The 24,616-nt window shown below is 39.0% G+C and overlaps 2 protein-coding genes across 2 annotated transcripts in view; both read left to right on the plus strand.

The window, feature by feature from the left end:
- The window catches only part of LOC117721805 (disintegrin and metalloproteinase domain-containing protein 25-like), a 119,478-nt gene that overhangs the window by 6,027 nt on the left and 88,835 nt on the right, over nucleotides 1–24,616 (plus strand). The window lies entirely within an intron of this gene.
- On the plus strand, nucleotides 17,267–24,015 carry LOC117721748 (disintegrin and metalloproteinase domain-containing protein 24-like). The gene is made up of 2 exons (XM_034520539.2): nucleotides 17,267–17,336; nucleotides 21,024–24,015. Exon 2 carries the CDS (start codon nucleotides 21,160–21,162, stop codon nucleotides 23,332–23,334), a length of 2,175 nt encoding a protein of 724 aa, XP_034376430.1. The 5' UTR covers nucleotides 17,267–17,336; nucleotides 21,024–21,159; the 3' UTR covers nucleotides 23,335–24,015.

The raw sequence follows: 24,616 nt of genomic DNA on the forward strand, positions 1-24,616 counted from the left end.
AGAAAAAAAAAATTCCCCCCCCCCCCGGGGGCTGCCAATTTTTTTTAAAGATGTTGGTTCTGACAACTTTTTTTTTTGTTAAAATTGGTTGTAGTATTTACGTTTCAGATTTTATCCCCTTACCCTACTTCCTCCCACCACCCAGAAACCTCCTATCCCATCCCCCTCTTCATGCTTCTATGAGGCAGTGACCGCACCTACCCCCCCTCACTATCCCCTCCCTGCCCTCACATTTCCCCCCCCCCCACTCTGTGTTCATTTTTTTTATGGGACCAAGAAACTCCTCTCCCACCTATGTCCGACAAGGCCATCCTCCCCTACATATACCTCTGGGGTCTTGGGTCCCTCCCTATGTGTTCCCAGGCTGGTGGTTTAGACCCTGAGGGGCTCTGGTTGTTTGGTATTGTTGCTTTCCACCTGGGGTCACTAACCCTTTCTGCTCCTTCAGTCCTCTCACTAAGTTCTACATTGGGAAAGCCCTGATCATATCAGTGGTTAACTGTGAGCATCGTCCTCTGAGTGTGTTAGTCTTTGGCAGACCTCTAAGGAGACAGCTATATCATGTTCCTCACATTATGCACTTCCAGCCATCCACAACAGTGTTTAGCTTAGGTGGCTGTACATGGGATGAATACCCAGTTGGAATGGTCTCCTGATGGCCCCTCCTTCAGTTTCTGTTCAATGTTTTGTTTCCCTATTTGCTCCCTTGAGCATTTTTGTTTCTCGTTCTAAGTAGAACTGAGGCATCCCCTCTTGGTCTTCCTTCTTCATGAGCTTCATGTGGTCTGCAGGTTGAGTCTTCGCTAATCCAAGCTTTTGGGCTAACATCCGTGGAGATATGTTTGTGTAGCTACCTTCTTTTACAGTTTTTGGAAGATTACTTTCTTGCTTTTTCTAGGTTGTATTTTCCCTCCTTGTGTTGGAGTTTTCCACCAATTATTCTTTGAAGTGCTGGATTTGTGTTGAGCTACTGTGTAAATTTGGATTTGTCATGAAATATTTTGGTTTCTCCATCAATAATGATTGACAGTTTTGCTGGGTATAGTAGTTTGGGCTGGCATTTGTCTTCTCTTAGGGTCTGTATGATATCGGTCCAGGATCTTCTGGCTTTTATGGTCTCTGGTGAGAAGTCTGGTGTAATTCTTATAGGTCTGCCTTTATATGTTACTTTGCCTTTTTCACTTACTGCTTTTAGTATTTTTTCTTTGTTATGTACATTTGATGTTTTGACTATTATGTGGCAGGAAGTATTTCTTTTCTGGTCTAAACTATTTGGAGTTCTGTAGGCTTCTTGTATATTTATGGACATCTCTTTCTTTAGGTTAGGGAAGTTTTCCTCTATAATTTTGTTGAGGATATTTACTGGTCCTTTAAGTTGGGAGTCTTCCCCCTCATCTATACCTATTATCCTTAGGTTTGGCTTTCTTATTGTGTCTTGGATTTCTTGTATATTTTGGGTTAGTAGCTTTTTGTATTTTGCATTTTCTTTGACAGTTGTGTCAATGTTTTCCATGGTATCTTCTGCACATGAGATTCTCTCTTCTATCTCTTGTATTCTGTTGGTGATACTTGTGTCTATGACTCCTGATCTTTTTTTTAGGTTTTCTATCTCCAGGGTATTGTCCCTTTGTGATTTCTTTATTGTTTCTACTTCCATTTTTAGATCCTGCATGGTTTTGTTTAATTCCTTCTCCCGTTTGGTTGCATTTTCTTGCAATTCCTTAAGGGATTTTTGTGTTTCCTCTTTAAGGGTTTCTATCTGTCTACCAGTGTTCTCCTTAAGTTCTTTGAGAGTGTTATTTATGTCTTTCTTAAAGCCCTCTATCATCATCATGAGAAGTGATTTTAATTCTGAATCCTGCTTTTCTGGTGTGATGGGGTGTTCAGGGCTTGCTCTGATGGGGGATCTGGGTTCTGATGATGCCATGTAACTTTGGATTCTGTTGCTTACATTCTTGTGCTTGCCTTTTGCCATCTGGTTAACTCTAGTGCTGCCTGTACTTGCTGTCTCTGACTGAAGCCTGCCTTTCCAGTTATCTAGCTTGTGTCTGATCTCCTAGGGGTCCAGATGTCTCTGTGATCTTTTCCAGCTGCACTGATTACAGTGGTACCTCTAGGATGCCTCAGGATATGGTGCCTCCAAGGTAGCAGTCCAGCTAGGTGTCTGCTGTTCTGGGTGCAGTGTCTCCTCTAGAATATCTCCGGATATGTTGTCAGACGCTCTGAGTTCAGCTGTTCCTCTGTGGCTCTGGGTTGAGTGGACCTTCCAGTATGTCTCAGGCGGAATCCAGGGTCCACACAACAGCAGACCTGGCAGAGGTCTGATCCAGGCCTCAGATCTGAGAACTAGTTTCTAAGACACTGTCCAAGTTAGAGCGCCTGGGATCCCTACTTCCTCTGGGTTCTTGAAGGTTGGGGACAGAGCTGCCACCCAAGATCTGCTCAGTGCTCTGGCCCAGACCAGAAGGAACCCTCCTTTAGTCTTTAAATAAACAAAAACAAAGACCAAACAGACAAAAAGCCCTCAGAACAAGAAGAACAACAAAAATTCTTTCACTGGATGGCAAACACAGAACATCATGGTGACAAAAGCCAGACAATAGATAATCAACTAAACAGCACCTGAGCTGGAAGCACTAAAACCACATTCCTCACCCTCATCTAACTATGGTGATGTCCACATTCCTTCCACTTTCATAACAGCAGTTCTTGACTCAGTCTCCTCTGTGTAAGAGTGTACGGTATGAAGATAGCAGAGGGTTGGAACATCTAATGATTTCTATTAGTTCTGGTTGCCAAAAGGGATGCATTTGGAGATGCTTACTTACATTTTACTCATCCTAATGTGACTCTAGTATGCCTTTTATTTCTCCAAAAAGCAATAAGATTTTTTATTCGATATTTTATTTATTTACATTTTAGATGCCATCCCCTTTCCTCATTTCCCCCACCCATTAATCCCCTATCTTATCCCCCCTCCTCCATTTATGTTTTTATACTATTTAAATTACATGCAAGTATTAAGGGCAGTTCTAGGTTGAAGAACTAGCAATACAATAGATGTGAATAGTCCAGGAACAAGGAAGACAATAGACCCAGATAATCAAAGAACATGCATAACAATAAACAGAGTCCCGTGATCACTTCAATGATCACTATTTCTAAGGGCTTATCAGAATTATCAAAGTATCTGAGCCTACTTCCCTGTCGTAGCCAAAAGTCATTTTCATGTCTGAAGTCTTATTTCTTTTGTTCTAGCTTAAGGTTTAGATTTCTGCCTATAATTACTTCTTTGTTCTAGTCTAAGATTTAGATTCCTGCCTGAAATTACTTCTTTGTTCCAGCCCAATGTCAGATTTCTGCCTGCAGTCCACTTCCTTGTTCTTGGCCTATGTCAGATTCATGCCAGGCAGCCCCAAAAGCTCTCCACATCTCTTCCTTTTTATTACATAAACCAGACTGAACCTGTCTTAGGTCATTCTGACAAGAAAGCCTTCCTTACCGGTCATGGAATATGTGTTATCATAAGCAATACATTTCTGTCTTAGGTTGGTAAGGGTCTGTGCAGAATCTTACCCGTCCTTAGCTTGCCAGCCTGTTAATTTAATAACTCTGTCTGGGAGTCCATTATCAGTTTCAAGTCAAGTACTTTGGCTGCCAGCCTGTTGATGTAGTTAGAGACAAGCTTTAACATGATGGGCAGGAATAAAAGTATTCCCAAGATAACAAGGGCTAGCCTGATCAAGCAATATATGCCATTTCTGAGGTTTGACCAAAATGGAGATGCTGAACTCAGGCCATGGATAATTTTATCAACATTATCTGCAGCATAAAAGCTCAACAGAGCACCATTCTTTAAATTCATAATCTCACTATGCAAAGTTAACACACCCAGAGAGGTGTTAGGATTATGCCAAGTATCCTACAGGTGTCTTTAAACTTTTTTCTAATTATAATGACAATCATTGTAAATTTTAGAAGTAACACTACTTCAATGATATTTGTCATGACACTTGGGATGGCTCCTAACTCTTGAGCCCTGAACCTCCTTCAGATAATTTGAATATGTTATAGAGCATTATTCATTGTTCCAGATACCTATATAAATCCTTTTATATACTCAAAACATTAGTAACATTTTTTTGCTAGATGGTTAACAAAAATAGTTGTCTTAACTCCTTGTGTCAATGCTATTGCAGAAGCAGTGGTGCTAGCAATGAATGTAATTAAAGCTGTTATACCAGCAACAATCAAGCCTGCTGTGCTCTTGCTTCTGCTTAAAGCATAACTCACTTCTTCTAGCACTTTCAAGTTTTTTTCAGAGAATCAAGGTTTTCTAATACTCAGGGCAGTAAGACAAAATCTGGTTGGTAGACCCCTGTAACAGATATGCCAGGCTTCAACACACTAACACAATTGGAAATTTATAACAGTTAATGCAACTTATAATAAATAATGTAGAAGAGACAAAACTACATTTAGCTTGACAATTAAAAGAGCCTTAAAACATGCACTAACTTTTGTTTGAAATTCAGATCCTGTCCCAACTTTATCTCTTGCTATCATAACATCATAGTGAACTACAGCTAACTTCCAAATATGTCTCTGACAATGTCCAGATCCAGCCTTCCAAGTGTAGACTGTTATTTCCAATAGTGGATTGATTTCTAGACCAGTACATGATTGAGTCCTAACAGCTGGTCACCTTTAAGAAAAATACAAGAGACATTATAATTTCTCTTTTTGATTCTTTATCCCACAAGGTCTAAAATCTTGAGGCAAGGCAGCTTGTCCCATCTGGGATACAGTCAAGCAAAGGTGGGTCAGGAACATATGCCCAATACAGCTCCCCAGTCACCCTTGTCAGGGCATTCAGCAAGCTCACAGGTCGGCATCATTCTTTGTCTCAGCAACAGTATGTCTCACCAATCTTTTTAAAGTTCCATGGGCCTCTTCCACAATACCTTGTCCTTGAGGATTATACAAATTCCCTGTAATAAATTGTCAAAAAGTCTCGAATGCTCGACTACAATTGCCAGAGTCATTTTGTTTTTATTGAATATTTTATTTATTTACCTTTCAATGATACCCCCTCTCCCATCCCCCCAAAACCCTTCCCCCTCCTCCTACTTCTATGAGGGTGTGCCCCACCATCCACCCATGTCTGCCTCCCTGTTCTTGAATTCCCCAACTAGGGAATCCAGACTTTCAGGGACCAAGATCCTTCTCTTCCACTGATACCTGACAAGCCCATCCTCCCCTACCTATACAGCTGGAGCCCTGGGTCCCTCCCTATGTGCTCCCAGGCTGGAGGTTAAGACCCTGGGAGCTCTGGTTGGGTATTTTGATACTCCTTCTGAGAAGGACCAAAGCATCCACACTTTGGTCTCTCTTCTTCTACATGAGCTTCATGTGGTCTATGAGTTGTATCTTAGGTATTGTGAGCTTTTGGGTTAATATCCACTTATCAGTGAGTGCATACCATGTGTGTTCTTTTATGACTGGGTTAACTCACTCAGGATGATATTTTCCAGTTCCATCCAGTTGCCTAAGAATTTCATGAACTCATTGTTTTTAATAGCTGAGTAGTACTCCATTGTGTAAATGTACTGCATTTTCTGTATCCATTCCTCTGTTGAAGGACATCTGAGTTCTTTCCAGCTTCTGGCTATTATAAATAAGACTGCTATGAACATAGTGGACCAGGTGTCCCTGTTGTATGTTGGAACATATTTTGGGTATATGCCCAGGAGTGGTATAGCTGGGTCCTCAGGTAATACTATGTTCAATTTTCTGAGGAACTGCCAGACTTCTTTCTATAGTGGTTGTACCAGCTTACAATCCCACCAACAATGGAGGAGTGTTCCTCTTTCTCCACATCCTTGCCAGCATCTGCTGTTACCTGCGGTTTTTTTTTTTTTTTTTTTTTTTTTTTTTTTTTATCTTAGCCATTCTGACTGGTGTGAGGTGGAATCTCAGGGTTGTTTTGATTTGCATTTCCCTGATGACTTACAATGTTGAACACTTCTTTGGGTGTTTCTCAGCCATTCGAGTTTCCTCAGTTGAGAATTCTTTGTTTAGCTCTGCACCACATTTTTAATAGGGTTACTTGATTGTCTAGAGTCTAATTTCTTGAGTACTTTGTATATATTGGATATTAGCCCTCTATCAGATGTAGGACTGGAAAAGATCTTTTCCCAATCTGTTGGTTGCTGCTTTGTCCTATTGACGGTGTCCTTTGCTTTGCAATTTTATGAGGTCCCATTTGTCAATTCTTGATCTTGGAGCATAAGCCATTGGTATTCTGTTCAAGAACTTTCCCCCTGTGCCCATGTGTTCGAGGCTTTTCCCCATTTTCTCTTCTATTAGTTTCAGTGTATCTGGTTTTAGGTAGAGGTCCTTGATCCACTTGGCCTTGAGCTTTGTACAAGAAGATAAGTATGGATCGATTTGCATTCTTCTACATGCTGACCTCCCGTTGAAGCAGTACCATTTGCTGAAAATGCTGTCTTTTTTCCACTGGATGGTTTTAGCTCCTTCTAGGACCTAAAGGTATGGGGGTTCATTTCTGGGTCTTCTATTCTATTCCATTGATCTTCCTGCCTGTCTCTGTACCAATACCATGCAGTTTTTATCACTATTTTTCTGTAGTACAGCTTGAATTCAGGGATGGTAATTCCCCCAGAAGTTCTTTTATTGTTGAGAATAGTTTTTACTGTCCTGGGTTTTTTGTTATTCCAAATGAATTTGAGAATTGCTCTTTCTATCTCTGTGAAGAATTGAGTGGGAATTTTGATGGGGATTGCATTAAATCTGTAAATTGCTCTTGGCAAGATAGCTATTTTTATTATATTAATTTTTCCAATCCATGAGCATGGGACATCTTTCCATCTTCTGAGATCTGCTTCAATTTCTTTCTTCAGGGACTTGAAAGTTCCTGTCATACAGATCTTTTACTTGCTTGGCTAGATTCATACCAAGGTATTTTATATTATTTGTGACTATTGTGAAGGGTGTTGTTTCCCTAATTTCTTTCTCAGCCATTTTATCTCTTGAGTAGAGGAAGGCTATTGATTTGTTTGAGTTAATTTTATATCCAGCCACTTTGCTGAAGTTGTTTATCAGGTTTAGGAGTTTTCTGGTGGAAGTTTTGGGGTCACTTAAGTATACTATCATAACATCTGCAAATAGTGAAATTTTGACTTCTTCCTTTCTAATTTGTATCCCTTTGACCTCCTTTTATTGCCTAATTGCTCTAGCTGGGACTTCCAGTTCTATACTGAATAGGTAGGGAGAGAGTCAGCAGCCTTATCTAGTTCCTGATTTCAATAGGATTGCTTCAAATTTCTCTCCATTTAGTTTGATGTTTTCTACTGGTTTGCTGTATATTGCTTTTACTATGTTTAGGTATCTGCCTTGGATTCCTGATCTTTCCAAGACTTTTGTCATGAAGGGGTGTTAAATTTTGTCAAATGATTTCTCAGCATCTAGTGAGATGATAATGTGGGTTTTTTTCCTCTGGGTTTGTTTATATAGTGGATTATGTTGATGGATTTCCAGATATTTAACCATCCCTGCATTCCTGGGATAAAGGCTACTTGATGATGGTGGATAATTGTTTTTATATGTTCTTGGATTCGGTTTGCAAGAATTTTATTGAGTATTTTTGCATCGATATTCATAAGGGAGATTGGTCTGAAGTTCTCTTTATTGGGTCTTTGTGTGGTTTAGGTATGAGTGTAATTGTGGGTTCATAGAATGAATTGGGTAGTGTTCCTTCTGTTTCTATTTTGTTGAACACTTTATAGAGAATTGGTATTAAGTCTTCTTTGAAGGTCTGATAGAACTCTGCACTAATACTGTCTGGTCCTGGACTTGTTTTGGTTGGGAGACTTTTAATGACTGCTGCTATTTCTTTCAGGGTTAAGAGACAATTTATATGGTTTATCTTGGCCTGATTTAACTTTGGTAACTGGTATTTGTCTAGAAAAATTTCCATTTCATCCAGATTTCCCAATTTTGTTGAGTATAGGTTTTTGTAGTAGGATCAGATGAGTTTTTTAATTTCCTTGGTTACTGTTGTTATGTCACCCTTTTCAGTTCTGATTTTATTAATTTGGGTACTGTCTCTCTACCCTCTGATTAGTCTGGCTAAAGGTTTATCTATCTTGTTAATTTTCTCAAAGAACTAGCTCTGGTTTTATTGATTCTTTATGTAGTTCTTTTTCTTTCTACTTGGTTGATTTCAGCAGAGTTTGATTATTTCCTGCCATGTTGTGGGTTACCCTGGCCTTGTGTTTTGATGCTAATTCCACTTCCCTAGGAGGGGCTGCAGAGGAAGAGTGAATCCATACACAGGTGACTTCTATTGAACCTTCTGCCCACCTCAATTTGTAAAATAAAGGCTAGAGCCAGTGATTGGGCAGAGAAGAGGAGGTGGAGTGATAAAGGTTGGTGGGAAGAGGAAGAGGAAGATGAGGAGCAGGAGGTGAAAGGACAATCTTCTGACTTGGGAAAACCTGTAAGTTACAAGGGTCCCATAGCTGGGGAATAGAGTAGTATAGTGGTGAATCTGCCCAACCAAGGTGTGCAGCTTATATTCATAATTATTGAGTTGTGTTTTCTTTGACTTTCATTTTTGGGTTGGGTATTTACTGCAACAAATTGGCACCCAACTTATTGCTTATAACTCAGCTAACCTGAAGTAAAATCCCTATAAAAAGCTGAGTGAATCTGAGGGGACTACAAAGAATGGCAGAGAGGCTTCCTCCCCCAACCCCCAAACAGAGAGCAATGGCCAGAGTCAGGAGCAGTGCTCAGCCTGCAGCTGGGCTTGATCAGTGCCCTATAAAAACTGCAGGGAGAAACAGGTGATCTTAGAACACAACTGCCTTGCTTTAGAAAAGAGATTACAAGTAATACTAAAACTAAAGGTTCAGGATTTTCTTGGTCAAAGTAAGCAACAGAAAGAGGAGAATGAAGGTTGGAAACAGAAGCTGGAAGAGATGCTAGAAAAAAGAATACACACATACAGTAAGTATAAAGTTAAAATATAGGGATTATTTGCTTTTAGGAAAGATTTATAAACAGATTTGTCCGAATCACATGGGGATTATCGCCTGAGGTTTGGAACTTAGAGAGGGAAAATTGTCACTGGCTCTAGAGGAAAGAGTACAGTGTACAATTGGAAGCTACTCTGGAGTACAGACCCAAACAGATAGATGATATAAATAAAAAACTGTTCTAGGCAGAGGGCCAAACAGAAAGATAGTGTAAATCAGATGTATTCAGATTACATAAAGTTATATTGCCTCACAGGAGACTCAGGTTCTGTCTAACATGGGCCCCATGGGAATTCTGGGTTCATTTCCTGCTTGGCAAAATAGGGAAGGCCCAAGAATAGGCACATACAGTATATTAGTTATTAAATTGATTTTATTTTCAAGATGGATATGATTTTCAGTTTTGTGGTTATATTTTTCCTCTGGGAAAGAGGAAAAATCTTTAACTTGATAAAGGTTTTTCTGGTTACTGGCTTAAGGATATGATGTTTTGGCAAAAAGGTTTTGTCTGTGTGTTTTCAAAAGAGATGATTAAGGTATTTTCACCTCCCAGAATTATATGGATTAGACATGACAGAGGCAGGCCACCAGAAGACTAGATTCCAGAATTCAAACAAAAAATATATTGATACTAAAATTTGTTTTAAGAATTATATATTGCAGAAATACACAGCCTTGGTGTATCTACTCATCAAGCAAGCTGAGCAGACCTACTTGAACCTCTGATATCCTGGAATTTGAGCTGGATGCAGTAAAGACACAGATGTCAGAGGCTTATCAATTTACTCTTCCCTTGCCCCTCTTCTAATATCTCAATGCCCAAATTCAGCTTGAAGAAGTTAATGAAAACTCGGCGGCCCCATTCCCTGGGCTTGTGGACTGAGATGGTAAATATTGGGCTGTCTTTCTAGGGAAAAGTAATGGTTTTGTTGGAACAGGGAGGAATAGCTAGGATTGATTGCATAGCCATAACCTATTGGTAGAAATCTGTATAATTGTTACTAAGTAGAAGTTATAATTTCTGAAATGGTACAGAATTTATTTTGATTTCAAATTCAAAGGTTTATTTGGTATATCTTCTTCTATTAAGTCAAAATTGGTGGGTACAAGGCTTATACCCAGTCCTTTTAAAAATTTTTTAACTGATTTAAGATGGTTAGCCTGTGAGTTAAGGGCCTATAGCAATTGCATGGCTCTGAGTTAATTGTTAGGGTGTTTTCTAGAAATAGTAGAGAGGAGTTAATGGACTACAGTCTAGATGACCTTACATGGATAGTTGGTTTTCAAAACATCAGAAGTCCATAGAATTGATGTTACAATCATTCTTGTATAAATGTTCATTTTGATTAGAGACCTATCTGCTCCTGACAGCTTCCCTGTCTGAGATTCTAAGAAGAAATTGAGTATCTTTTGAGTTAATCCAGTTGTGGTGAGATAGCCACTAGGAAAAAACTGCCTTTTTTCACCTACAAATTACTGTCCAGAAAAGGACACATTTGCAGAATAGTTGACTGATTATATCTGCCAATACAGAGTAATCAGCCCTTAATATTTCTGCATTCCTTGGTCTGTCAGATGATCCTGGGCCAGAAGGCTGAAGATTGGATGCTCCAATGTTTTGAAGTATAGGGACTGTCCAGGTGTTTAGCGGTCTCTATATATTGACTAAGTTTTGGGAGCTATGCTTTGTGCTTACCATAATTTCAGTTAATTCAGTCATTCTGGATTTCTGATGGGGCTGAAGACTTAGTCTCATAGCCAACCCAGGCTATTTATGTTGAGAGAACAGATTTGAGAGGATGATTTTCAGCTGACATTCATTCTAAAGCCAGGAAAAATGCCAGGTTCAGAACTAAGTCTTTTAGTTAGGAGAGATGACAGAGGTTCTATTTAGTTAACAAAAATGATGAACTGGGTGTTAGGTCTATCTTGTACTTTAACAATTACAATATGGTAATACAATTGTGTTCAATTACATCTGGGAGAAAAGTGTCTTTTAATTGGACAGAAAGGGGGAAGTGTTATGGACAGCCCAGGCCTTGTATTTTGATGCTAATTCCACTTTCCTAGGAGGAGCTGCAAAGGAGGAGTGAATCCACACACAGGTGACTTCTATTGAACCTTCTGCCCACCTCAATTTGTAAAATAAAGGCTAGAGCCAGTGATTGGGCGGAGAAGGGGAGGTAGGGAGATAAAGGTTGGTGGGAAGTGGGAGAGGAAGATGAGGAGCAGGAGGTGAAAGGACAATCTCGTGACTTGGAAAACCTGCAAGTTATATAGGTCTCATAGCTGGGGAATAGAGTAGTGTAATGGTGAATCTGCCCAGTCAAGGTGTGCAGCTTATATTCATAATTATTGATTTGTGTTTTCTTTGACTGGTCATTTTTGGGTTGGATATTTACCACAGCACTCTTGTCTACTCCTCTTTGGTGTGTTTGCTTCTTTTTGTTCTAGAGCTTTCATGTGTGTTGGCAAGCTGCTAATGTATGCTCTCTCCAGTTTCTTTTTGTAAGCACTTAGAGCTATGAGTTTCCCTTTTAGCACTGCTTTCATTGTGTTCCATAAGTTTTGGTATGATGTGTCTTCATTTTCATTAAATTCTAAAAAGTCTTTAATTTCGTTTTTTTAATTTTTTCCCTGACCACATTATCATTGAGTACAGTGTTATTCAGTTTCCACGTGAATATGGGCTTTCTATTCTTTCTGTCATTATTGAAGACCAGCCTTAGTCCATGGTAATCCAATAGGATGCATGGGATTATTTTAGGTTTCTTGTATCTGTTGAGACCTGTTTTGTGACCAATTATGTGGTCTATTTTGGAGAAAGTACCATGAGGTACTGAGAAAAAAATATATTCTTTTGTTTTAGGATGAAATATTCTATAGATATCTGTTAAATCCATTTGGTTCATAACTTCTCTAAGTTTCACTTTATCTCTGTTTAGTTTTTGTTTCCATGATCTGTCCATTGCTGAGAGTGGGGTGTTGAAGTCTCCCACTATTATTGTGTGAGGTGCAATGTGTGCTTTGAGCTTTAGTAAGGTTTCTTTTATGAAATTGGGTGCTCTTGCATTTGGCACATAAATGTTCAGAACTGAGAGTTCATGTTGGTTTATTTTTCCTTTGATGAGTATGAAATGTCCTTCTTCCTTATCCTTTTTGATAGCTTGAAGCTGAAAGTCGATTTTATTCACTATTAGAATGGCTACTCCAGCTTGTTTCTTAGGACCCTTTGCATAGAAAATTGTTTTCCAGTCTTTTACTCTAAGGTAAAGTCTGTCTTTGTCACTGAGGTGGGTTTCCTGTATGCAGCAAAATGCTGGGTCCTGTTTAAGTATCCAGTTTGTTAGTCTAAGTCTTTTTATTGGGGAATTGAGTCCATTGATGTTGAGAGATATTAAAGAAAGGAGATTGTTGCTTCCTGTTATTTTTGTTATTAGAGGTGGAATTATCTTTGTGTGGAAATCTTCTTTTGGATTTGTTGGAAGATTACTTTCTTGCTCTTTCTAGGGTATAATTTCCCTCCTTGTATTGGAGCTTTCCCTCTATTATCCTTTGTAATGCTGGGTTTTTGGAAAGATATTGTGTAGTTTTGGTTTTGTCATGGAATATCTTGGTTTCTCCATCTATGGTAATTGAGAGTTTTGCTGGGTATAGTAGCCTAGGCTGGCATTTATGTTCTCTTAGGGTCTGTATGACAACTGTCCAGGATCTTCTGGCTTTTAAGGTATCTGGTGAGATGGCTGCTGTAATGCCATGGGTCCTTCCCTATGTGCTCCCAGGCTGATGGTTTAGACCCTGGGGACTCTGGTTGGTTGGTATTGTTGCTCTTTTCATGGGGCCACAAACCCTTTCACCTCCTTCAGTCTTCTCTCTCACTCCTCCTTTGGAAGCCCCATGATCAGCTCAATGGTTAGCTGCGAGCATCTTCCTCGGTATATTTCAGGCTCTGGCAGACCTCTAAGGAAACAGCTATATCAGGGTCCTCTCAGCATGCACTTCCTGGCATCCACGTCAGTGTCTACCTTTGGTGACTTCACAAAGGGATGGATACCCAGGTGGAACAGTCTCTGGATAGCCCCTCCTTCAGTTTCTGTCCTTCAACTGAGGAATGGATACAGAAAATGTAGTACATTTACACAGTGGAATATTACTCAGCTATTAAAAACAATGAATTCGAGAAATTCTTACATAAATGGGTGGAACTAGAAAATATCATCCTGAGTGTGGTAACCCAGTCAGAAAAGAACACATGTGGTATGCACTCACTGATAATTGGATATTAGCCCAGAAGTGGGCAATATCTGTAGTGAGCCGCTGTTTCAGTGGCTACACATTTGCATTTCCAAGATGGCGCTGGCCGCATGTTTCCCCAGCAGTAAACATTCATTCTGCGCAGCTGCCAGGCAGAAAGAGCGCCAGGTCACTGGCCTATCCCGAGGCGTAATATTGGGTGGTGAGCGAGCAGCCATTCAGAAGTGAATACGTCACTCTAGGGTGTATTTAAGGGAGCCTCTTCCGGTTTCTTCCGTCTTTTCTGCTTTTGCTGTTACAAGTAAAGCCTCGTCTGTAGTGATACCCGATTACTGCCTCCGTGTCCTTATTCGCGGGCGAAGGGGACACAGAAGAGGTGTGCGTAACAAATATCCAAGATACAACTCACTGGCCACATGAAGCTCATGAACAAGAAGACCAAGTGTGGGTGCTCTGGCCCTTCTTAGAAGGGGTAACAAAATACTCATGGGAGCAAATATGGAGGCAAAGTGTAGAAGTGATTTTCAATATAAGCTTGCTTTCCTGGTGATATGGGGAATTCAGTACTTTCTATTGTGGGAGAACTAGGTTCTGATGATGCCAAGAACCAGCAATAATCAAGCCCACTACCCTCTTGCTTTTGCTTAAAGCCTAAGTCATCTCTTCCAGTACTTGCAAGCTATTTTTAGAATACCAAGGTTCTGTGATACTTAGGGCAATAAAACAAAAGCTGGTTGATAGACCTCTGTAACTGACATGCTAGATTTCAACATACTAACACAATGAGAAGGTGTATAATCAATGCAACTTACATTAAATACTATAGAAGAAACAAAAGTAATTTTAACTTGGCAATTAAAAGACCTTAACACTTGTGCTAACACTTGTTTGAAATCTCAATCCTGCCCCAATTTTATCTCTAACATAACATCATGGAGAACTGCAGCTAACTTCCAAATATGTCTCTGAAAATGTCCAGAACCAGACTTCCAAATGAAAACTGTTATTTCCAATATTGGATTGATTTCTAGACCAGTCCATGATTGAGTCTGAATAACTGGTCACATTTAAGAACACTACAAGAGTCATTATAACTTCTCTTTTTTATTCTCTGTTCCACAATGTCTAAAAACTTGAGGTGAGGAAGCTTGTCCCATCAGGGGTATAAGTAAGCAATGGTGGGTAAGGAACATATGTCCAATACAACTTCCCAGTCATCATTGTCAGGGCACTTAGCAAGCTCACAGGTCAGCATCATTCTTTGTCCTGGCATCAGCATGTCTTACCAGTTACTCTGACAGCCACTATGCTTCTTCAGCATCCTGCAGGAAAAACACAAACATGCCTCTATGCTCCTGAGCTTGTTAGAGTTCCTTGGAGTCCAGCCACCACTGGGTTTTGGGGGATTGGATGCAGAGCTGGCACCCTAAGACTGCTCCGAGCACAGGTGCAAACTGGAAGGCCTGTTGTTTTTTTCTATTTTCTTGTTCTTTCTTTGTGATTTCTTTTCTTCTGCTAATCTGAGGCTGTTTATCATTTTCAAAACAGATATTGTTACTATTATTATGATGATGTTGCTGCATATGGCTGTGAGTGTGTGTGTGTGTGTGTGTGTGTGTGAGAGAGAGAGAGAGAGAGAGAGAGAGAGAGAGAGAGAGAGAGAGAGAGGAGGGAGGAAGGGAGGGAGGGAGAGAGAAAGAAAGAGAGAGACAGACAGTTACAGTTACAGACAGTTGTGAGCTGCCACGAAGATGCTGGAAATTGAGCCCAGGTCCTCTGGAAAAGCAGCTAGTGCTCTTAAACATGGAGCCATCTCTCCAGCCCTGCATTTTTAAAAGGAGTTTATTTATTTCTACATAAAGTTTTAATTTTTCTTTTTCTTTTCTCTTATACACTATATCCTGGATGCAACCTCCTTTTCATCTTCTCCCAGACCTACTTCTTCCCCTGTCCCTAAGATCCACTGCTCTTCAGTTTCCTTTCATAGATGAGCAGGCCTCCCAGTGATATCAACTGAACACAGTGTAACAAAATGCAATAACAATAGGCATGACCTTCATATCAAGGCTTGATGAGGCTGTAGGAAGTATGCATTGAACCATTATCTCTCCAGCATGTGCTTAATTTGCTCTAATCTTTTCAGTTCTGTGTTGGTCATTGCTAATCACAACCTCTTTAGTACTATTTTCCTTTAATCCCACACATTTTGGAACATCTTGGTTTTGTTTTTGATAGGGTCCTGAATTTTTTCCCTCTGTTTCTATTTGATCTTATCTGCCCCAGTGGTCATTCAACAGCATATTGTTTGACTTCCACACATTTGTAGTATTTTTCTAGCTTCCTTTATCATTTTTATTTTAGTTACTTTCAAGTTAGAGGAGATACTTGATATAATTTTAATCCTTTGAAATGTTTGTGATAGATTATGGTACAACAAATGATCAATACTAAGAAATGCTTGCACCTAGTTGTAAAGAATATAGACTTTATGTTATTAGATGGCTCAACCTATGTATGTTTATTAACTGTTTATAATATAGTGCTGGCCAGTTGTGATGTTACCTGTTAATCACAGGGAGATTATAACCACTTTGGAGAGTGAGTATTAAAGTTTCCTACTACTATTATATTTTTATTTCCTCTTTCAAGTCTATTATTTTTTCACATACCTGGGTGTTCTGAATTCAGTGCACATAGATTCAAAACTGTATAGCTTTCTGATACAATTTCAGCATTATATAAAAACCTCCTTTGCCTACTGTGGCATTATTTCACACACACACACACACACACACACACACACACACACACACACACACACACACAATCTAAGAAAAGTGTTTCTGTAAAAGAGAAATCATAGATAAGAACAACAGCTGAAGATTATATATGCTTCCACAATCAAGGAAATGACTAGAATCTGAAATAAGTCTGAAACAATCTATTCCTCAGTAAATTCAGGGAACATATGTTCCTGAGGATAGTGTAATAATAGATTTCTAGCTCCCTAAAGATGTCATGAAATAAGTTCATCAAGTTGAGGCATTTATTTTGTGTTCCTTTGTGTTGTGATAGCGACCATATGAAACAGTGAGACTGGAAATTCTGAAGTCAGATGTAGTCTCCTTTAAAAAGTTATGTTGAAAGTTGGAAAAACTGAGAATATTTAATAAGGTAAATTATGCAGAGATGGACATACTAAGGACAGTGGAAGTAAAAACAGACACAATACACAAACAAACTTACAGATTTACCAAACTCACTCTATCGTACTGTGGATGCTCAAAGTTAATAAACAGCTAATCTTGTTTTTGTAGTTAACTCTAGCCAACTTGTTAAGCATACTCTCCTCTGATTGATATTTAGAAAATAGCCACATAGTCCATTTAACTATGAAATTTGTTTGCATGTTATCTTTATTTTTCACCTCCCTTTTTTTATACTGTTTTTGTCTGCTTTGATGTTTAAAAATATAGCATAATAGATAAGTAGATGTAAAAGTGTCTCTGAATCATTCATTGGCCTGAAAAAAGGTATAGATGATTACTAATGTATAGATTACTTAGAGAAGTTTTAAGATGGGTTTAAACTTTTCTTTGGAACCTGAAGTGCTTCATGTGTTCCAATGATATGGCTAAATGTTGAGTGAATAAGCCAGGACAGCAGTATGAGAAAGGCTTCTGAAGGAAAGATGTCCATGCTGTATGTGTGTGTGTGTTGGGGGGGGGGCATACACATTTAGAGAACAGAAAGAAATGTTCGTATTGCAAAGCACAATAAATGTGAATAAAGCAGCCAGGGTAAGTAGAAATAAGATTTGGTTGAGGTGGTCCTATATTCTAATAGGCTCTTATTGCTAAGCAACTGGATCTAGAACTTAATCCAATGAGAGACAAAGGAAGAAAGAATTTATGTTCTATTTGTCATATGAGTTCTCATATGGAATGTTTGCTTATAAAATGGTTCTTACAAATGTGTCATGAATAAGACCACAGCAAGATATTATCACCAAATCTCCTGGTAAGTCACTCAAGAGGTTAGGTCAAAAGGACATAAGTTCATGAACACACACACACTTTCTTTTCTAGTTGCTCAGATCTTGGGAAGGACTAGTGACTCTTACTATTTCTAATTCCTTTGTTTTTATTTGGTTGGGATAAACTGTTTTTAATGTGTTATTATTCACAGTTTATAAAATATTGAATTAGACTATAAATGATGGTGAAGGCTAGGTGATGAAAGATACACAGACTGATGAGTTTAATGAAACTTGGAATAGGAGATGCTGGAGACAATGTTGAGAATTCTATATTAATATGGCACTACAGGTTATTTTAAACTTATTTCTATCACCACCATCACCACCACCACCACCACCACCACCATCATCATCATAGGTATGTGTTTATGATTTTGTATGTGTGTGTGTGCGAGAGAGAGAAAGAGAGACAGAGACAGAGAGAGAGAGTTGGGATGGGTCACAGAGGATGGGTGTGGAAGTCAGAGAAAAACTTGCAAGAATTGGTTCTCTCTTTCTATGATAGGTTTCTAGGTCAAATGTAGACGATCAGGCTTAGAACAAACACGTGTCCCCACTGAGCCTCTTCTGCACATTCTTTTGCTGAAAAGTCACAATTCTTCAGAACCTGCAGCCTTTGTGGTCATTGTTTATAATAATCTAAGATATAAGAAAACTGGCTCAAGTTTCTTTGCCAGTGACTAGTTTGCAAGGTGAGGTCTTAGAAATGAATTGTGGTAGTTTTGTAAGGGTTACATATATCAATAATATCATTGGTAAAACATCCTTTCCATCATAAACATATATAAACTCATAATTAAATATACTCATACACCATATATGTATACATATACACATATACATATATGTATATATACATATATATCAATATAGATATAAACAGAGTATCAGCATGTCAGATTGTACTTATAGTTTTTAACACATTATCCTCAAAGATTCCTTCTACTGACTTTGCTTTCTTATGGGGGGTTCTGGGCAAGTCATAAAGTTTCCTGTCCTACCTGGTTACTTTCTCCAAGCACTGAAGACTTCTTGTTACTTTTATAAGATCTTCCTTCCAAAAATCTCCTGCCACTTATGTGCATCAAAAAAAAAAAACAAAAAAACAAGGACTTGGAAAAATATCATACCTGATTAAGAAGTATTAAAAACATAGTTTTCTTATTTAAAACACTATGATGCAAGTTTAATAATAACAACTTGAAAAAAACAGCAATTTTCAAACAGAGTCCTGCACATTGTTGAGAATGTCCAAAGTAATAAATTTAAGAAGTACTGTGGACAACAAATTAGAAGTTATTACTATGAGGCTATTTGGGGGAAATATTTGTTTTCATGACTATACTGTGGGATGAAGACTCTTGAATTTTGTGTTTCCTCATCTTCTCCAACCTTCTCAAAGGATTTGGTAATTCATATTCCCAGAAAATATTGTCAGAGTAGTCTAAGAATGTCAAAAGGTAGAAAACAAATGAAGCTGCGTATGTTGAGTGATTTGATCAGTGGCTGGTGAACTGATGGAGTCTAGAGTTTGTATGTGAACAGGAGTGATAATGATGAGAACTTGCAAGATGGTCAAGCAGCAAGATACATTATTACAGACCTCCGTGGATAAAAGAGTAAATTGTAATCAAATGCAAAATGTGGTTAGTATAGTAGAAAATGATATGATAACAGCATAAATACAAGTCTATAGCTAATAATCTTTGAGGAGTAAAATTAAACAACAGGTGTTGTGAGGGTTGTTTACACAACACCTTGCTTGCTAAACACAATAAAAACTTGGAGAAAGGTGAAGAGAGTAGTGGAAGGAGAAAGTCAAATCCCACAAGCTGTTCTCTGATATCAATTGGTTATTCCTACAAGGTATTGTCACCGTGTTAGCCTAGAATATTTTGCAGGCAGAACAGATTGTAGCTAAAAGGTTTTGTGTTTGAGTTGGTGCTTACTTTTCTCTTGTGGCAGCCTTCAGAGTACCATTGCATGCCACAGACACCAGAACATAGGGGTGAAGGTTCTATATACACAGTAAATCAACTTCTTCATGTTTAACAGGTTTTATTGATGTCTTTAGCAATGAGCCTGAACCATCAGTTTGTAGAGAGAACAACAGTTCTTAGTATCATTACTTGAATGATCTCAAGGACCTGTAGATGCTTTCAGTTGTCAATAAAAATGGAAAGTTTATATGTGCAGTACTCGTATTTTCATATTTTCTTCTATATTTTTTATTAGCTAATTTACTTACATCCTGATCACAGCTTCTCTCCCTCTTCTCATCCCAGTCCCTGCCTCTTACTCCATCTCCATCTCCTCTCCTTTTCTCCTCAGAGAATGGACACTTCAACCTGCCTTGGCATATCAAGTTGCAGTAGAACTAGGTACATCCTTTTCTACTGAAGCTGCCCAGTTTGGGGAAAGGCATCCGAAGGCAGGCAACAGAATCAGAGACAGCCTCTGTCCTGCTCCTGCTCCTGCTGTTAGGGGTCCCACATGAAGACCAAACTGCACATCTGTTACATATGAGTAGGGGGACCTAGGTCCATCTCATACATATTCTTTGATTGGTGGATCAGTCTCAGTGAGCCTCTATGGGCCTAGATCTAGGTCCTCCAATCTTTTCCCTGCTCTTCCACAAGATTCCCTGAGGTCTGCCTGTTTGCTTGGAGGTCTCTGCTTCTTTTTTCATCAGCTGTTTGATGAAGCCTCTCAGATGACAGTTATGCTGGGGAGGGGTATAATTGAGATATATTATATGAGGAAAGAGTCTATTTTCAATAAAAAGTATTCTCTTTTTATAAGCATATCAAATATAAATGCATTTGAGGAACATCCATCAAAACAGCACACCCAATTTGACTATACTATTGTTTATTGATTTATCACATGAAGATAACCATTACAGAAGATTTCAGTACCCATTACAGAAGATTCCAATCCTTTGACTCTGCAATTTGACAGAACTTGGTAAGACAGAACAAGCCGTGATTTGTTATATGAAAGTGCATGTTAGAAGGTGAAGAGATGGCTCAGTGGTTAAGAACACTGCCTGCTCCTCCGGAGATCCTGAGTTCAATTCCCAGCAACCACGTGGTGGCTCACAACCATCTGTAATGGGATCTGATGCTCTCTTCTGGCATGCAGGTGTTCATGCAGATATAGCACTTATATATACTAAATAAATAAAAATAAATTTTAAAGAAAAGGAAGAAAGAAAATGCATGTTAACGACCATGCACTTTATCTTACACAAGCTTGGTAAGAGGTATGTATAATTTATCACTAATAATGAAAAAAAATATATTCTTTGACTTTATAAATCAAACCTTTCTGGAAAAGTAAGTGGCTTTTTTACATTTGTGCTAATGTAATTTTGATTTAAATATTAATGTAAATATTGTCTCGTGTGTGTATTTAGGAAATGACACAGTAAGCCCATGTGTCTTTAACAAGATCTGACATTACTGACCTGTAAGCAACTATGATTCTTTTGAACACACAGTGAGAGTGTGACTGCACTGCACCAAAATAACAGAGCAAATTAAATGCACAATATGAAGTCATGTCTTAATCCAAATGCTAAGGCATAGTTACACAAAATCTTTCACATTGGTCAACTCATAATGAAGCTACTCTTATCTCTGCCTCTTTTTTCCTACTTCTTAAAGTCCTCCTGCCATGATGGATCCACTTTTCTGGAAGACAGACTACTAAGGGTCAGTGCTGCCTGAGATCAAGACAAAGGAAGTACATGAGCCACAGGACCGCATCCCATCCTCCTCTGTTTACTCTCTCTAGTAGGACATGGTGACTATGAGTAAGGCTCTGGTTCATGCAAGGATCACTCTCCTTCAGGTATGGTTCAGGATGCTGCTCTTTTCTTCTGTATGGCCACTGACTTGGTGTGCTAAATACAAAGGCCCTCCAGAGACAGTAATACCCTTGAGGGTAACTGTCTCTAGTAAAGAGATGAGTCTTTCAGGCTGGATATCCTATAGCTTACACTTTGGAGGCCAGAGACATATTATCTCCATGAAATCCAAGAATTTTTTGATATCCAGACAGCTCCCTGTGTTCACATACAGTGACCAAGGTGTCCTCTTTGAGGACAGACCTTTTGTCCAGAATGACTGTTATTACGTTGGTTTTGTGGATGGAGATCTGGAATCCATGGCTGCTCTTACCACCTGTTTTGGGGGCTTTCAAGGAATATTACACATGAATGACACAGCTTATGAAATTAAGCCCAAGAGCCTTTCATCCACATCTGAGCATCTGCTTTACAAGATAGACATCGAGGAAACTCAATTACACCCCATGAGATGTGGACTCACAAATGAAGAAATATCAGGGCAAGTGAGACTTCAACAAAAAACTTACCCAGACTTCGATAAGTCATGGTGGTCTCATGGATTTTATGTTAAAATGATGTTGGTTGTAGACCATCAACAATTCATTTATCGAAACAAGAATACTTCTCTTGTGATAAAAGATGTATTTCAAGTTATGATTGGACTAAATGCCTTCTTAGGTCCAGGGGATATTAATGTATTTTTACTTGGACTTACTATCTGGACTCAAGAAAATCCCATACCAGTGCAAGATTTATTTTCTCTCTTGCCAGCATTTTGTACATGGAAGCAAACAAACCTTAATTCTCAGATAGCATATGATATCACACATCTCTTTGTGAATTATACTTTTGGTGACTATTTTGGCATAGCCTATGTAGGAACCGTATGTAATAAGGCATCTGCTTGTGGAGTTGATAGGCTCTTTGGAGAGAATTTCTATGCTATTTCACATATTGTGGCACATGAGATAGGTCACAATTTGGGCATGCCACATGATGGGCTACTTTGTTCTTGTGGAGGGGGACCATGTTTGATGTCTGCTACAATGAAGAGTTCCACAAAACTCAGCAACTGTAGTTATGAATTCTTGTGGGCAAGCACAGCCAAAACAAGCTGCATACAGACGGATCCCAACCGTTCGGATATCTTGTCACTGAAGCTCTGTGGGAATGGTAAAGTTGATGAAGGAGAACAGTGTGACTGTGGAACCCCTGACCAGTGTAAAACTAACCATTGTTGTTTGCCTACCTGTGTTCTGAAGTCTAAAGCTAAATGTGATTCTGGACTATGTTGTACCAGCAAATGCCAAATCCAGCCACCTGGCACTCTGTGTAGACCTCGGGAGAATGAATGTGACCTTCCAGAATGGTGCAATGGAACTTCACGTGAGTGCCCTGAAGATTTATTTGTACAGGCTGGGACCTCGTGCCGTGGTGATGGCTACTGCTATGAAAAAAGATGTAACAGCCACATTGACCACTGCCAGAGACTTTTTGGCCAGGTTGCCACGAAAGCATCTGACAAGTGCTACCAGGAACTCAATACTCGTGGTGATCGTTTTGGTAACTGTGGGCTCATAAACAATGAGTATGTGAGATGTGAGACCTCAGATATCTTTTGTGGGAGGATTCAGTGTGACGGAGTGAAACACATTCCCATCCTGGAGTCTCATCATACTGTTCACTGGACTCATTTCAATTATAGTTACTGCTGGAGTACTGACTACCATATCGGGATGAAAATTGCTGACCTGGGTGACGTAAAAGATGGCACAAACTGTGGTCCACAGCGTGTGTGCATTGGCAGGAAATGCGTTGATAAGCCGAGTTGGAAAAGTAATTGTTCACCACAGACCTGCAACATGAAAGGAGTCTGCAATAATAAACAGCACTGCCATTGCGATTATGGCTGGAGCCCACCAACCTGCCAGGAAATTGGCACTGGAGGAAGTATCGACAGTGGCTCTCCTAATAACAAAGATGCAGATGTGCGAGATGAGAGAAAAATGAAGGCCTCAAAAAAACCTGACACCTTAAGTTGGCTATTACCTGTTATTATTTTGGTTGTAGCTTTACTTGTATTGTTTTACTTGCTTCGGGCCAAACAAGCTAAACCCCCAAATTAGGAATAAGAGACTAAGTCATGAGACAAGAAAGAAGAGGCTAAACCATCCTGTGAGAAAGAAGAGGCTAAACCATCCTGTGAGAAAGAAGAGGCTAAACCATCAGATGAGAGAGAAAGAGAGTAGCAGCTCAATTTCAACAGCTTCACTTCTTCAACTTCAACCAACACAATAGAAAACTCTTGTCAAAATAATCTTTAAAATGTAATGAAATTTGCCACATAGTAATATTTAGCACCCTGGTGTGAGAGATTCTAATGTGTATTATAAACCACTGATAGAAGATCCCAGCAATCTATAATAGGTCAGAATAATACACATCATTCAATAAAGATGAGAACTACCATATTCCTACTTTTCACAATCTGAAGAAATTTAGATAATGTTAATTTTCTTTTCTATTTTTGAAACCCTTTTATTTCTTCTTTTTATTTTATTTTTTTACATTTTTATTGGATATTTTATTTGCATTTCAGATGCCATCCCCTTTCCCCATTCCCCCCCCCAGAAAACCCCTATCCCATGCCCCTTTTTCTTTTTGCTTTTATACACTTTTTAAAAATGTTAATCAAAGGCTTTATAAGTTTGGTAATGCTCAATCAGAAGTGTAACCCACTACCCAACCTAGATATATCAACTATCTTTGACTGGTGGAGACACGTGAACATCTGCCTCCATATCCCCCCTCTCTTTCTCTCATCACCTAGCTTCTCCTCTCCTCCTCCTCCTCCTCTCCTTACTCCTTCTCTTTCTCTTGGTACTCCTCCCACTTTAGCTCCGCCTACATATCACCCTTCTTGTTAAAATAAAACTTTTTTCTCAAAATATAATTAGAACATAATTATGTCAATTTGTATCAGTGAGGTACAAGATAGTCCTAATACCCAGTCCATCATTTTGTTAACTAACCAGAACCTCTGTCATCTCTCCTAACTAAAACACTTAGTTCTGGACCTGGCTTTTTCCTTGGCTTTAGAATGAAGTAACATTACTTTTCTAATTAAAAACTTTTATGGATTATATTTTATTGAGTCATTGGCCAGAGGGAATTCCATAGAGCCCTCAAAATATGACAGGCTAGTATGGCCAAATCTATTGTTTACTCTCCACATCCTAATGGTAAGGTCTTATTGAAGACACCGCTTATTATTTTGTGAGATAATTTGAGGATTAGTTCTTGAATGGTCTTGTATAATTGTCCTAACTGGCCTTGGGATTTTTTTTTGCTGGGGGGGGGTGGTGGGAGATTTTTTTTTAGTTACTGCTTCTGTTTCAGTAAGGCATT

Source organism: Arvicanthis niloticus, chromosome 16, assembly GCF_011762505.2.
Source record: "Arvicanthis niloticus isolate mArvNil1 chromosome 16, mArvNil1.pat.X, whole genome shotgun sequence".
Lineage (NCBI taxonomy): Eukaryota > Metazoa > Chordata > Mammalia > Rodentia > Muridae > Arvicanthis > Arvicanthis niloticus.

What these genes read in the sequence shown, in the direction of transcription:
- LOC117721748 (XM_034520539.2), top strand. Translation starts at nt 21,160, where the DNA reads ATGGTGACTATGAGTAAGGCTCTGGTTCATGCAAGGATCACTCTCCTT.